Source organism: Pelmatolapia mariae, linkage group LG7, assembly GCF_036321145.2.
Source record: "Pelmatolapia mariae isolate MD_Pm_ZW linkage group LG7, Pm_UMD_F_2, whole genome shotgun sequence".
In the NCBI taxonomy this organism is placed as follows: Eukaryota; Metazoa; Chordata; class Actinopteri; order Cichliformes; family Cichlidae; genus Pelmatolapia; species Pelmatolapia mariae.
Genome location: NC_086233.1, coordinates 47240489 through 47252764, shown reverse-complemented (window position 1 = coordinate 47252764; position 12276 = coordinate 47240489). Strand labels below are relative to the sequence as shown.

At 41.6% G+C, this 12276-nt stretch overlaps 1 protein-coding gene across 1 annotated transcript in view; it reads right to left on the bottom strand.

Annotated features, from left to right (window-relative positions):
- LOC134631218 (A disintegrin and metalloproteinase with thrombospondin motifs 20) overlaps nucleotides 1–12276 on the bottom strand; it is a 77335-nt gene that overhangs the window by 27633 nt on the left and 37426 nt on the right. The window contains exons 12-24 of the mRNA XM_063479326.1: nucleotides 11664–11809; nucleotides 11322–11503; nucleotides 10428–10564; nucleotides 10153–10270; nucleotides 7502–7597; nucleotides 5653–5819; nucleotides 5236–5365; nucleotides 4416–4542; nucleotides 4123–4333; nucleotides 3864–4028; nucleotides 3318–3488; nucleotides 2396–2515; nucleotides 805–912 (exon numbers count right to left, since the gene is read on the bottom strand). Coding sequence (XP_063335396.1) covers nucleotides 805–912; nucleotides 2396–2515; nucleotides 3318–3488; nucleotides 3864–4028; nucleotides 4123–4333; nucleotides 4416–4542; nucleotides 5236–5365; nucleotides 5653–5819; nucleotides 7502–7597; nucleotides 10153–10270; nucleotides 10428–10564; nucleotides 11322–11503; nucleotides 11664–11809 — 1878 coding nt within the window. The remainder of the gene's footprint in view (nucleotides 1–804; nucleotides 913–2395; nucleotides 2516–3317; nucleotides 3489–3863; nucleotides 4029–4122; nucleotides 4334–4415; nucleotides 4543–5235; nucleotides 5366–5652; nucleotides 5820–7501; nucleotides 7598–10152; nucleotides 10271–10427; nucleotides 10565–11321; nucleotides 11504–11663; nucleotides 11810–12276) is intronic.

The following is a 12276-nucleotide window of genomic DNA, read 5'->3' as shown; positions in this document are numbered from 1 at the left end:
CACTCATAATTATGCTCTGTAGGTTTACTCTTACCATCTCAGCGCGACACCATGGAAACATTTCTGAAGAGATGAATATCTAATGCAATCAAGCAGCTCTAGCTCAAACAGAAACATTAATATCGCTTTCATATCAATGTCACTCTGAGGATGGCAATTCTGCTCCTTGGGGAATGCATGCATGTATATATGTGCATGTGGAGCATGTGTGTCTGAAAGACCATACTGGCGCTGACCTCTGACATGTGAGCTCACACCGGTTTTTCAGATTGACAGATGGGGTTCAATCTCAGAAACCGAAGACTCGTGTTTAGATGAAATCTGGTTTCCATTTGCTCCGAATAACAATGCAAAGTATTAGAAAGGCGGAGGGATCTCTTTGCCAAGACACTGGAGCCTGCACGTGTCTGCATATTGTATGTCTGTGTGAGTGTGTAGTTACAGCAGGGGGTAAAACAGACAATGCCAAAGAGGATTGTAGTTATGTGCAGTATGTACTTTCTAGAGGAATGCTGGGATATACAGTGAAGTTGAATATGTCAACCTAATATTCATAAACACATAACATGATTTGAGTGTGGTTGAGACACACACACACGCACAAACCACACACAAATTACTCCATCAATATTCTTATTTTTCATTCTTTGTCAGAGCCCTACAGTCCTACTTTCACTCAATCTACACACACAGTGATGAACAGAACAGTACAAAGATTTGTTTACAAGTCAACAAAACACTGCGTTTATTCTGCTTACTGGAATATGCTCTAACAGACCCATCAACCTCAAGTTATTTCCTTACCGCGGTCCAAGAGCCATATCTCCACTGAATCAGGAACTGCGCAGAGTTGTCTGGACGAGGCGTGCTTTGTGCTGGAGAGGCTCGTGGACATGATGGCATCTCACAGTCCTTCAATGACAAACATTGTAACAAACTGCCCTGTGATGAGCTAATAAGCAAATATGCAAGGATCTTAAGTTGTCTTAAAGGAATAGGGTAAAGGAAACAAATAGGGGCAAAATATGGTTATTTATACAAGTTATAATATACCCCAAAAATGTATACCTTTCCATTGCACCTTTTTAAGCCCTAGAACCCTAAAATTTAGTACTGTTGAAGACAGCCTTAAATCAAACACCTAGAAACGATCACTTATCTATAAACTTTAAACTTTAAGATCAGTCAAATGCCTTGAGTGTCCATCATTGTCAATGGACCCTTATAAGGCATCAAAAAGGTTTTTTAAGTCAGTGCTACCTTTATGTTTCCCCTTCATTCTGCAGAACTATGCATGTTCCAAGATTGACACTAAAAGATTACCTAAATTCTAGTTTCTTTATACACATCTAAAATCTGAGTAAAGGGAGGGTACCTTTGAGCAGAATTTATGACCTCAGCTTGTTTGGAAGCCAAACAAAACTTGCACTAGTGTGAAGAGAAGATTTGGGAAAGTGGTGCTGGAAACAAACTGTATCTAACAGTAAATATTAAGTAGGTAACAAGTAGGTATATTTAGCTAGAGACGAGGTGTAGGCACCATTATATTAGTTTTCAAGCTAAATCCAGTAAGATTTAAAGCGGCACTTGTCCATGTCTATATCTTAAAAAATAATCTGCCATATCGAGCCTTACCACAACTTTTAGCTCATTGTTGACCCACAGCTGCAGTGTTTAGATCAGTTCCATCACTCTTGTCCAGCTTCTTTCTAGCCACAGCAGGCAGCTGTTTTCACTCAAAAGGCTCTGATAAACCCACTTTACACTTGTGTTACCTGACCAGCACCAAACCACAATCAGTTGGCAAGTAGATGGGGAACATAATAAAGCGTTTAGCAATTTAAAGTGCTAGACTTCCCATTGGGAGCTGGTAAAGCCAAAACAGGAAGGTTAATGTTGGACTTAATGCTGATATATTAACATTCATTTGTAGCTCTGACAAGAGATTGACTCTGTGTTGCTGGCACTGCTTCATGTCTGGTGGTTGTTCAGATAGAAGAAGTGTTTTAAAGGTGATAAAATACAGATGCTTTTAGTGCTTTTTCCACTTCCTCCAAAGTAATCAGAAATTACTTAATGCTGCTTTAAATTGACTTAGGAACATAAACTCATCAGTAATCTAAATTGTGCGTGCCACTTGCCGGATTTACAGTAGTAATGAGCGTTTTGTGTGTGTGTGTGTGTGTGTGTGTCTGTGTGTGTGTGTGGGGGGGGGGATTTTGGATTCATATATTTGAAGGTCATATCACAATATATTTTCAGAGAGTAGTCCCATAAAAAACTTAACTGTTTGTGAAATATTTCACATTATGGTGAAAATCCACTTAAACACTATTAATTAAGACTCTTTATCGTTGACTCTTGACTTGATGCACGATCTTAGGTTTCTTTTTACCTGACTGTCTCTGGGCATCGCTGCAGCATTGCACTCTCTGTCATCTACTGTGTCGCCGTAATCCCCCGACACACACCTTACAGCTCTCATCTGGTAGCCATGGTCACAGGTCACTGAACACTAGAAGAAAAAAACCAAGTTACACACATGCGCACCTATACCAACTCTACTGAAGTCCTGCTCAGCAGAGACCCTGACATGTACACACAGACATCCATTCACATACACACCCGGAGCCTCAACTCGACCCTTTACCCAGTTCTTAATTCACATACAAGGCTCTCCCATCATGTTTAGGTACCACACGAGAGCACAGGAAGTGCCACAGGATAGGTTTATTTGAACTGCAAATTATAATTACCCAGGCAGTAATGAGTCGATATATTCCAGCTCTGTAAATACTACTATCTGACTTAATACAAACATGTCTGGGAGCGCATTATTAGTTACATGTAAACTACACTATGAATGGTGAAAAACGCCCATTCATGCCTGTTTTATTTAGTTTGTTCTTTACTAAAATGTAGTTAAATCTACCCAGAGACAGTGGGAAATTTGTACATTTGAATGTGTATGTGTGTCTCTAATAGTATGGGTCAGGTTTAGTCTTACAGGATATGAGGGCAAAGAGAAAGTAGCATAAAGGAAATGGGAGCTGGTGTCACAGTAAGCACACTTTGCTGTAACTTGCAGGTATATCAGGTTACACACACGCACATACACACACACTACAAATCTACACTGAGTCTCCTACTGCCACATTCTCTCTCTTTGACCACACACATATCCACAACCACATACACAGAGTAACTCCTAGGCACTCACACATGCAACCCATTTCCTCAGTCAAACACTGAATGGAGTCACCTCACCCCGCTGTGTCAGTGTGTGTGTCTTACTCGTGTGCGTGCGCACAACTCACCGCTCCCCAGACGCCAACTTGCCAAGATGCACACTCGGGCAGCTCGCAGCTTCCCACGGCAGGGGGTTTACTTGTCATGTCGCAGAGGTGCTCGCTCATCTTCTCCTCCCTGGCTCCCATGCTGCAGGACACTTGTCTGTGCCTTATCCCTTTCCCACAAGTCACCAGGCACTGATGATAGAAGAGTTGTAGGTTGAGGTTTGTTTGTTTTTTATAAAGTTACTAAAAATCTACAAAACAGTCGATGGGTACACATTTTTATGCTAATTGTCCTGTCCTATTTATGTCATTGTTGTGAACACTATAAGAGAAAGCAGTTACACTTCAAGCTGCAGGCTCAGGGTATCCCCTGTATTACATCACATATACACTATATATAGTACGCCAGTAATTTGATTGTTTATTATTTGCATGTGGCTTTGCAGAAGCTTACTTTTATGAGGTGTGTTGAACTCATCTTCTCATTCTGAGGAATAAATCATTTCTATTCTAGGATATCTGTTTCTGTGTGGTCATATCTGCATGTCTAAGAGCATCCAGGCTCACCTCACTCCACTCACTGACGATCCACTTCGGACACGGGTGGTCGTTGCAGGTTTCAGTTACCACCCTCTGGTATTCGTTGCATTCTCTGTCCACGAGCCGGCGGCCCAAATTGTTCATGCAGTAAGACTCCCTGCTACGGCTGCCACGTCCACATGTCTTAGAACACTGCATATGGAAAAGTCATGTAGGTTGGATGCCTTAAACGTCCTTAACTGGGCTAGGCCCTCACAATGTACAATGTAATTTCCACCGACTGTACCTGTGACCAGGCGCTGTACTGCCAGCTCTTCAGCAGACAGTCACCGTGGCAGGGCTCTCTGGTCGTTGGTTTGGGGATGTCTGCACAGGCACTGGCCTCCATTCTCTCACTCTGTCTTTTCATCAGGTTGTACTTCATACACTGAACATCCAGGTTGCGATAGCCTGGGCCACATTTAGCTGAACATTCGCTTTTTCCAGCAACGTGCCACCTGCGAGACAGAGAAGGGTTGTCATGAAGTGTCTGACTGTGGGCGTGCAGTGGAAGTGGGACCGTGGGACATTAATACACACCTGACTTCACAGTCTGTGTTGCATGGCTCGTTGACGACTTCGGGATGAGGTAAATGTTCACAGCGTTGGTCCGACACCTCAAGGTGATCGCTCCTACGTACACACACTCTCTTCCGTCTTCGCTCACCTACACACACACACACACACACAAACAGTGAAATAAAGCAACGTTCAGATCGTACAACATCTGGTAGTCACTTTACTTAAAAATATCACATTTCATCGCCTTTAACAAGTCTTGCTAGCTTTCTAACATTCAATCCTTCAGCCTTAGGGGTGTGCAGGTCTCACACCCCTCAAACACACGCTGTGCACTCTGATCCACTGGGAAACCGACTAGCTTGCTACTAAAACGGAAATTTGTGGGGTGTAGTAAAACCAGGCGAAGGTGAAGGTGTCAGGTAATGTGATTACCTGGGATCAGAATGGGGTTGCAAGGAAGGGGCTTTTTAGAAACCAGAGGCTGATTGAGTAAGTTTTTAAAATCTAGAGGTGTGAGTAACATGATGGAGAAGAAATCAAAATATTAATAATATTAATTAATAATAATATTTGCATTGAAGCTCACACTACACATTTTGATCTTGTATACTTCACACTTTTGGAGTGTTTGGCCATTGACTCTTTACAAAGACAAATACTGCACATTTTGAACAACAGTGAGCTTAAAAAATATTCATTTATGTATTTATGAAGGCATCCCAGCAGCTCAAAAGGTCCCTTTTCCCCCCCATTTCTGAAGTGATTTTAAATTCACAGAAGCCAATGAAAAATGATCCTGTTCTTCATGTGTGGAGATTTGGAAGCCAAGAGATCTTACCCTGGCAGATGCTGTTGCACTCGAGCCAGGAGCCTGAGGGATCCCAGACAAACTGCTCCCTGTGTTCCTCAATGGGTATGTTAAAGGAGTAACGAACATCTGGGTTGTAGAGGTTTCCCACACACAAGACCTGTGGGAATAACGTTGGAAAAGGCGAGGTCAAAGGTCTGACATGCTTATTATTTTGTCCACACAGAGTTCTCACCTCTTTAACAGAGGGATTAAGATCAGTGTGTCACTAGGTGAGAACGAAAGCAAACTTTTGCAGAACAGGACGCAGAGGTGAAAACTAAAGCGGTGTGAGGAGAAACGTTAACAGAAGAACACACAGTATGCAAATAATCAAAGCAGAACTGATATAGTAATAACATAAAGGTGATTTAAGCATTAAAAGAAAAAAAAACTTCCTATTAATACCTGCAGAATGAGCTCCTCCTCAATACGGTCAGTGCAGTTAATGCGCTCAACTTTTGTGTCTGAGCCGCTGTAATCAATGACAGTTCCCTTGAAGTTGATTTCCCTTTTGAACATGGCCACCACAAAGTTTCCATTCAGAAGGAAGTTGGACTGGCTATCGGATAATGCTGGAATGATATTCGAATAAGAACGACACATTTCACCACAAGAGACAGAAGAAGGAAAGCTTTGCCCTCGCAATTTGAAGTTCGGGGAATGCGCGAGACGGCATTTGTCACTTTCAGCCTACATTTAAAGTAAACAGTCTGGCAGACAGTTGCCAACCTATTGTTCTGCCGTCCGAGGAGGTACCGTATGTTGAAACAGCGGTGACACCAAATTGCATTTATTTGGAGTCAGACTCCGGGACTCTCCTCGGTGATTGACACTGGAGTGGAAACAAAGGATCTTCACTGATTGCAAATACACACAAATACCTAAACAACCACCTCTGAATTACAGTCTGTGAGTACATGCCAAAACAATGCATCTAATCAAGCCTAGTAAGAGCTTTTGTTGTTTTGCATTTAAATCTGCAATTTGCGCGATCCAAGATAATCAGAGAGAATTGACAATGATGCACGCAGATAACTTATGGCAACACACATATTTCTTATGCCTGACCAGAAGAATTTGCGCTCTGTCCAGAATCGCGTACGCTTAAATGAAGAACAATGAAGAAAAGAAGTTAATGTGCAATTTTCATTACACAAGGAAAAAGAAAAGAGCGAAGAAAAAGGGAGAAAGATTGATAGCACCCATGAGAGTAGCCAAATGAGAAAGCAATTATGTTTATTTACTGAATTCAAAGTAGCACTCATTCAGAGCATACTCAGAGTACTGGTGACAGAGACGTCTGATGTTTCACCAGCTCTGAAAGGCTGTTCTTGACTCACGGCACAGCGCAAACGCTGTATTTACATGATTTTTGTTTTTCAACCTGTTTCGTTGAAGTATTTTGAAATATTGTCACAATATACAAGTAATAAATGGAGAAAAATGGCGCCTGAACTTCAAAGCCACTGACACCCTTTTATGTCACCCTGATATTCTCTAAACAAATTCCTCCATATTGCACCAGCTGAAGTGGCAAAACTGAAAGGGTGTTGCAAACATTGACCATATTTAATACAGACAACACTCCCAGAATTGGCGGGGCAAAAGAGGTCCATCAGAAATTTCTTCTGACAATTGAAATTAAAACATCTTGAACACAACTTGGTCCATCTGAAATATGGGTGCCTGTACACTTTACAAAGGAAGCAAAAGAGCTTCTCTCTTCTCTGTTGCTTGTCTTTTTTCTTTTCCTGTGTCCTCCTCTTGCTCACATGCAAGCACAGTATAGGTCCATCTGACCCTAAAACCCTTATTTCTACTTCCATGCAGCTCAAGCTCCACATGCATCTAATTAGCACTTATTGCTGCCTCATTTATCTTTCTGAGTGGTTGACACTCCATTTGCGTTCTCGATGAACCCTCAACCAACGCTCCTCACATTTCCTCGATATACGTGCTCAGTAAAAAAAGAGAAAAAAAGTCCTTTTCCTTTCATTTTTGAAAACAGTTTGACAGTAACTTGGCTCGTTTCTCGAGTTCAACCCCTTTTTCATTAACGTCTGCCTTTACTGCTCTGGGTCACCGAGTCAGTGCGGTTTATGGTCATGTTCGGGGTAATGGCATTGACCTATGAGATGAGAACAGAAGAAATGTAATGTATACATCTGACTGGTTTGGACTGCCACCGCATTCAGACTTTTAAATTTGACCCGGTGTTGCTTTAAAAACCACACCTTCTTACTGGTACACTCACCGAGGTAGTTGTCATCTTCTGGTTTTCCAGAGTAGCTGACCTGTTTGATATCAATGTTCGTGGCTCCAGCTGGAATCCGAACCACTGTGTTGTAACCTAAAGAAGAAGAAAGAAACAAAACCAGGCAAACAAGAGACTGAGACCGTTTTTAAGAACATTCAAGAGGGAAAAACGTAGCTACGATAACACCAAATGCACTGAACACTCCCCACTGTGATTTCCATAATAGCTTCACTATGCTACACCAAATTCCTCTTAGGGAAGTTCCAACCACTAGGGATTTAAATGTCACACTTGGAAAAATACAAAAAAAAAAGTCTAGTCATCTCAAATAACCTGCAGGAGGCCCTGTTATAGTCTCAGAGGCCTGACCGTGAAATTACATGTAATTATTCCCTGGACTTACCTTTGGCCTGTAATTACTACACCAGGCCTGTTGTCCCATGATAAACTAACAGAGAAGGCGACTGAGCATGAGCAAGAGAAAGAGCCTGTGAAGACCACAATATGATAACCAAGATGCAGGTATGAAGGTTTAACAACAAATTAAGCCCAAAATGGGACCAGAATTTGATGGGTCACATTTAGCTACTTTAATTTAACACAGATAGGAACTTTTAGATTAATATAAATATCCAAACTGCATTCATAATGAGCAGCTGTTTGGTGCAACCATTGTCTTGCACTTTTGGTCTCTCTAATAGACTGCCTTTAGTCTAATGTTTGCAACAGGTGGTGGAAAGGTACACTAGGAGACAATTTAATATTTACTCATTTCCTTTTTCATATAGGCTCAGCTTGAGAGTCACAAGTGAGAAGTGGAAGGAATAAAATACAAGAGGTGGGTTTGATGCGATCTGACAATTAGCCTGACACCTTAAGCCACTCGGGGGCAGCACTTGTTTTACATATCTTCTTCTCATCAGCCTTGTAGATCTCACACATTCATGCACGCAGACGTGTAGGTCTTTCTCTTTCTGTCTGTTAGTCTTGCCTCCCCTTGATTTGAAATGAGCTGCACCAAACAGAGATGACAGACAGTAAGGTTTTTTTGTCTTGACACTTTTCACTCATAAAGATTTGCTTGAAACAAAACAAAAACCTTGCCAAAGTTGTCTTTTGAGTTCACCGTTACTGCTTTTAAGTGCTATGTCACATTCACTACCTAGAGCCACTTGGGGAACGATAAGCTCACAGGCCCACAGAAATACATCAGGAACAGCCAACACTAGTCCCTCCCTGAGGCTACGTGGTATCCCCTAGCTTAGCGACTGACCGCACACACAATCAGCCCTCACCACAGAGTGACCCAGAAAAGAATAGTAAATACAACACCCTGAGGTTAAAAAACAAAACAAAAAAAACTTGCACTTGTGGAATGATTTGGTTTACCTTGTACAGACTACTTTCTGACACTAGCGAGAAGGAATACTATATAGTATTCGCTTTGCTAAAGAAAATTAGCTTGTGTTTTTAATCCCTTAAGTATTTTGTGTACAGATTATTTTCATTTTAAGTAAAGAACATTGAGGAAACTTCAGTAAAAGGTGGATGGTGTGTGAGTTCTTGATTCACAATAACTATCAACAGTTAATGTAAGTGAGTCACCAATTCCTGTGTTTTAACACAGTTTTTTAAAGAATAATAATGTAGGTGTGCTATTTGAAGTATTATCAGGCGTTGGTGTTAGCTATAAAAACATGTTTAATACAAATTGTATTGAGAACATAAAGATATTTGTTTACAAGTAAAAGGAACCAGACTTATGCTTGACAGTTCATCATTTTGTGTCGGCTGGTGAAGAAGGATTAAGGGGAAAACTAAGTAAACACAATGAATGAAACGCGGACAAAAAAAGGAATAAATCAAGAGACATGAAAAGAAAAAGAATAAAAGGTTCAATGGTAAGAAGACAGGCTCAGACTCAAGACAGGAGCAGAGGGATATCCTGCCTGGGCTACACTCCCACTCCTTCTTTTTTCTTTTTGTCTTTCTTATGGTTAAGCCAGATTTCCAGGGCTGAGGTCAGTGCCTGATTTGGTTGAATACAGTCCTCAAACACTTTGCCACCCCTGAGCCAAAGGAGCGCAGAAAAAGGAAGATGGATAGAGATGCTAAAGTTGAGTGCCAAACTAGCACAGTACAAATGACTGAGGCCACACCCGTAGCTTTTTATGCTAATGCTGGTCCTGTTTTACTGCCCAGACTTAAAAAGGATTGGATGCAATCAGCAGTTGGCGCACAGTGAGGCACTGCTTTAAGGAACACAGTTGAAAGGGGATGACGTCAGGTTTGTGTTTGCTATCAAAAGACCAGACTGAGTGACATGAACAAAGTTTGTAAAGCTTTAGAGCAAACTGCTTTCATGTATTTTTTTTCCCCACAATTTGTCCAAAGCATACATTGTTCTTCATATCAAGCTTAATATGTTAACCATAACCATACATGACATCAGTGCCTAATATGAACATATTGAATGTCAGTGTTGTAGCCACATATAACTAAAAGTCTTTCTAAGCTCGTCTATGTTTGCTGCATATACAATTTATAACAGCCTATTTATTTGCAGAATGTGCTGACATACCGAATGTTTTGTGGAACAGTCAGTTATTAATGGACAGGGCGTGCAATCTGAGCTGAGAGGGACTTACCATACTGAGCATCATTGAAGGTTCCTTCCAGAGTTTTGCACGATGAGTTGTCGCCGCCACACACGCCGCACTTGTCGTTCCTGGCCTTTGAGTTCAGCACGTGATCGCAGCCCGCTTGCTGCAGAAGTGCAGAAGATAGAAAAGACAGAAATGTGTGCTTTAGAGTGAAGCTCCTGACAGCGCGCAACTAAGCTGAAGCTGACAGCGTCGGAGGGTATGTGAGCAAGTATTGCTTTGAGTGTAATCGGGAAAAAACAAAGAGCACGCAGACATACCCTGCAGAGGCCCTGCACACAGATGTCGTAAGTGTCTGGCCCGCACGGTGTGCCGTCGATTACACGGTCCTTCAGTTGATAGTATGCCGTAGTCCCAGCAACCCGGCAAAAGAGCTTGCACCGATCCTTCATTAATACTTAAAGGATACAAAGAAAATAACTAAATTAAAATTCTGAGCAATAAAGATACATTTTCAGTGAAATCCTGCGAATGCTTAGGAAACAAATTTTTTAACTTAAACCAATTTACTTCTTTGTGACCCTCAGCAGACTCTTGCTTTATCTCTAATATTTAGATGGTATCTGACAGTGTACCCGCACCGGGGCTTGGCTTGTTCGCTTCAACAGCATCAATTAACTAAGAGAATCACTTGCAGCAACTTTGCCAGATGGTAATCTCATGGGGCAGACTATCTAGGCAGGGCCTGACATACATCTGTAAGAGAAAGCTGCCAGGAAGTTCATATGGAAAGACTTTATGTTGCCCTTGATTAGTGTCAATTAAAAGTTTAGTTAAGGACACCTTAAAAAAATATACCTGTAGATTTGTATCATACATTCATCAATTTCTCAACAAAAATTGTCTGTCTTCCCCTGCCATGTATTAAAATTCAGGCACATTAGATTCAAATGCAATGGCTGTGGAGGCGTCCCAACTTTGCAGGTCTTGGTCCTCGCTTCTCTCATACACACACTTGTGGATTTACAGATAAGTTTATTGACGTATTTGTGCAAACTGTGAGTAACTGGATGCAAACAAAAATCACTTTAAAAATGTGGGATGTGGTGTTTAAGGTGAACGTTTACGTAAAGTTAAAGCTACATGCGCAGTTGCATTTAAATAGTGTGTATTGCTGATGGTGTGGCTTGGATGCATGGTTTGGGTATACTCACTGCCACTGTACTTGGGGACCCAGCGGACAGTGGGAGGTAGACCGTTGATGTTGAAGTGTTTGCCGTCAAACTGAGAGCACTGCTCTTCCCGGAAATCCTTCTGTCCTCGTGGGCATGGCTCAGTGTTGCAGGAGCGGAACTTCATTCTGCGACCCACACAGAACTTACCGCCGTTTCTGGGCCTACAACAACGGGAAAATTAATGATTACAGAGGCGCTACGCAAAGTTTGAATTTAAAGATCACATTAAGTGATCTTTAAACATGTTGTTCACATCCAAATCACAGTTATCACACACATATTTGCACTCTGACCGTCAATAACGATCTCATTATTTCTTACTCAGGCTTGTTGCAGTCTCTAGTGGTGCTTCTCGTTCCTCCACCACAGGACCTGGAGCAAACACTGTAGGGCCCCCAGGGACCCCACTCGCCATGGACTGGTTGCAGATCCAAATCTTTATTTACACACATCCCATGTCTGCAATACTGAAATGGAACACACACAAGCAAGACAAGAGCATGTTAAAATGTATAAAAGCAACCCCTGCATTACTGAAGGCAACATAATCTAGTACAGCACACCTGGGCACAGTGTTCCTCTTCGCCATCTCAGTCATCTGCTTATTAGATTTTTAGTCCCACATGAGAAAATTGCATTTGCACAACACAATCGATAGTAAGAGGAAATTTAATGAACACAATGACAATTTGACACTCACAAAAGTGGTTTAGTGTATCTCTAACCCGACCCCTGTATTCCAAACTTTCTATTTTATAAGCCATCTTCGGAATTAAAAAACAAAATACAGGAACACAGAGCTTTCATGCAACAGACCCAATTATCCCCCAAATAAGGCATCCAGTGTCAAGCAGTGTGTACCCGCTAAGCAACTTTTGCCAAAAAGAACTAATACCGCTTTCATAAGCAAAGCACAGCACGCACATTTCCCTTT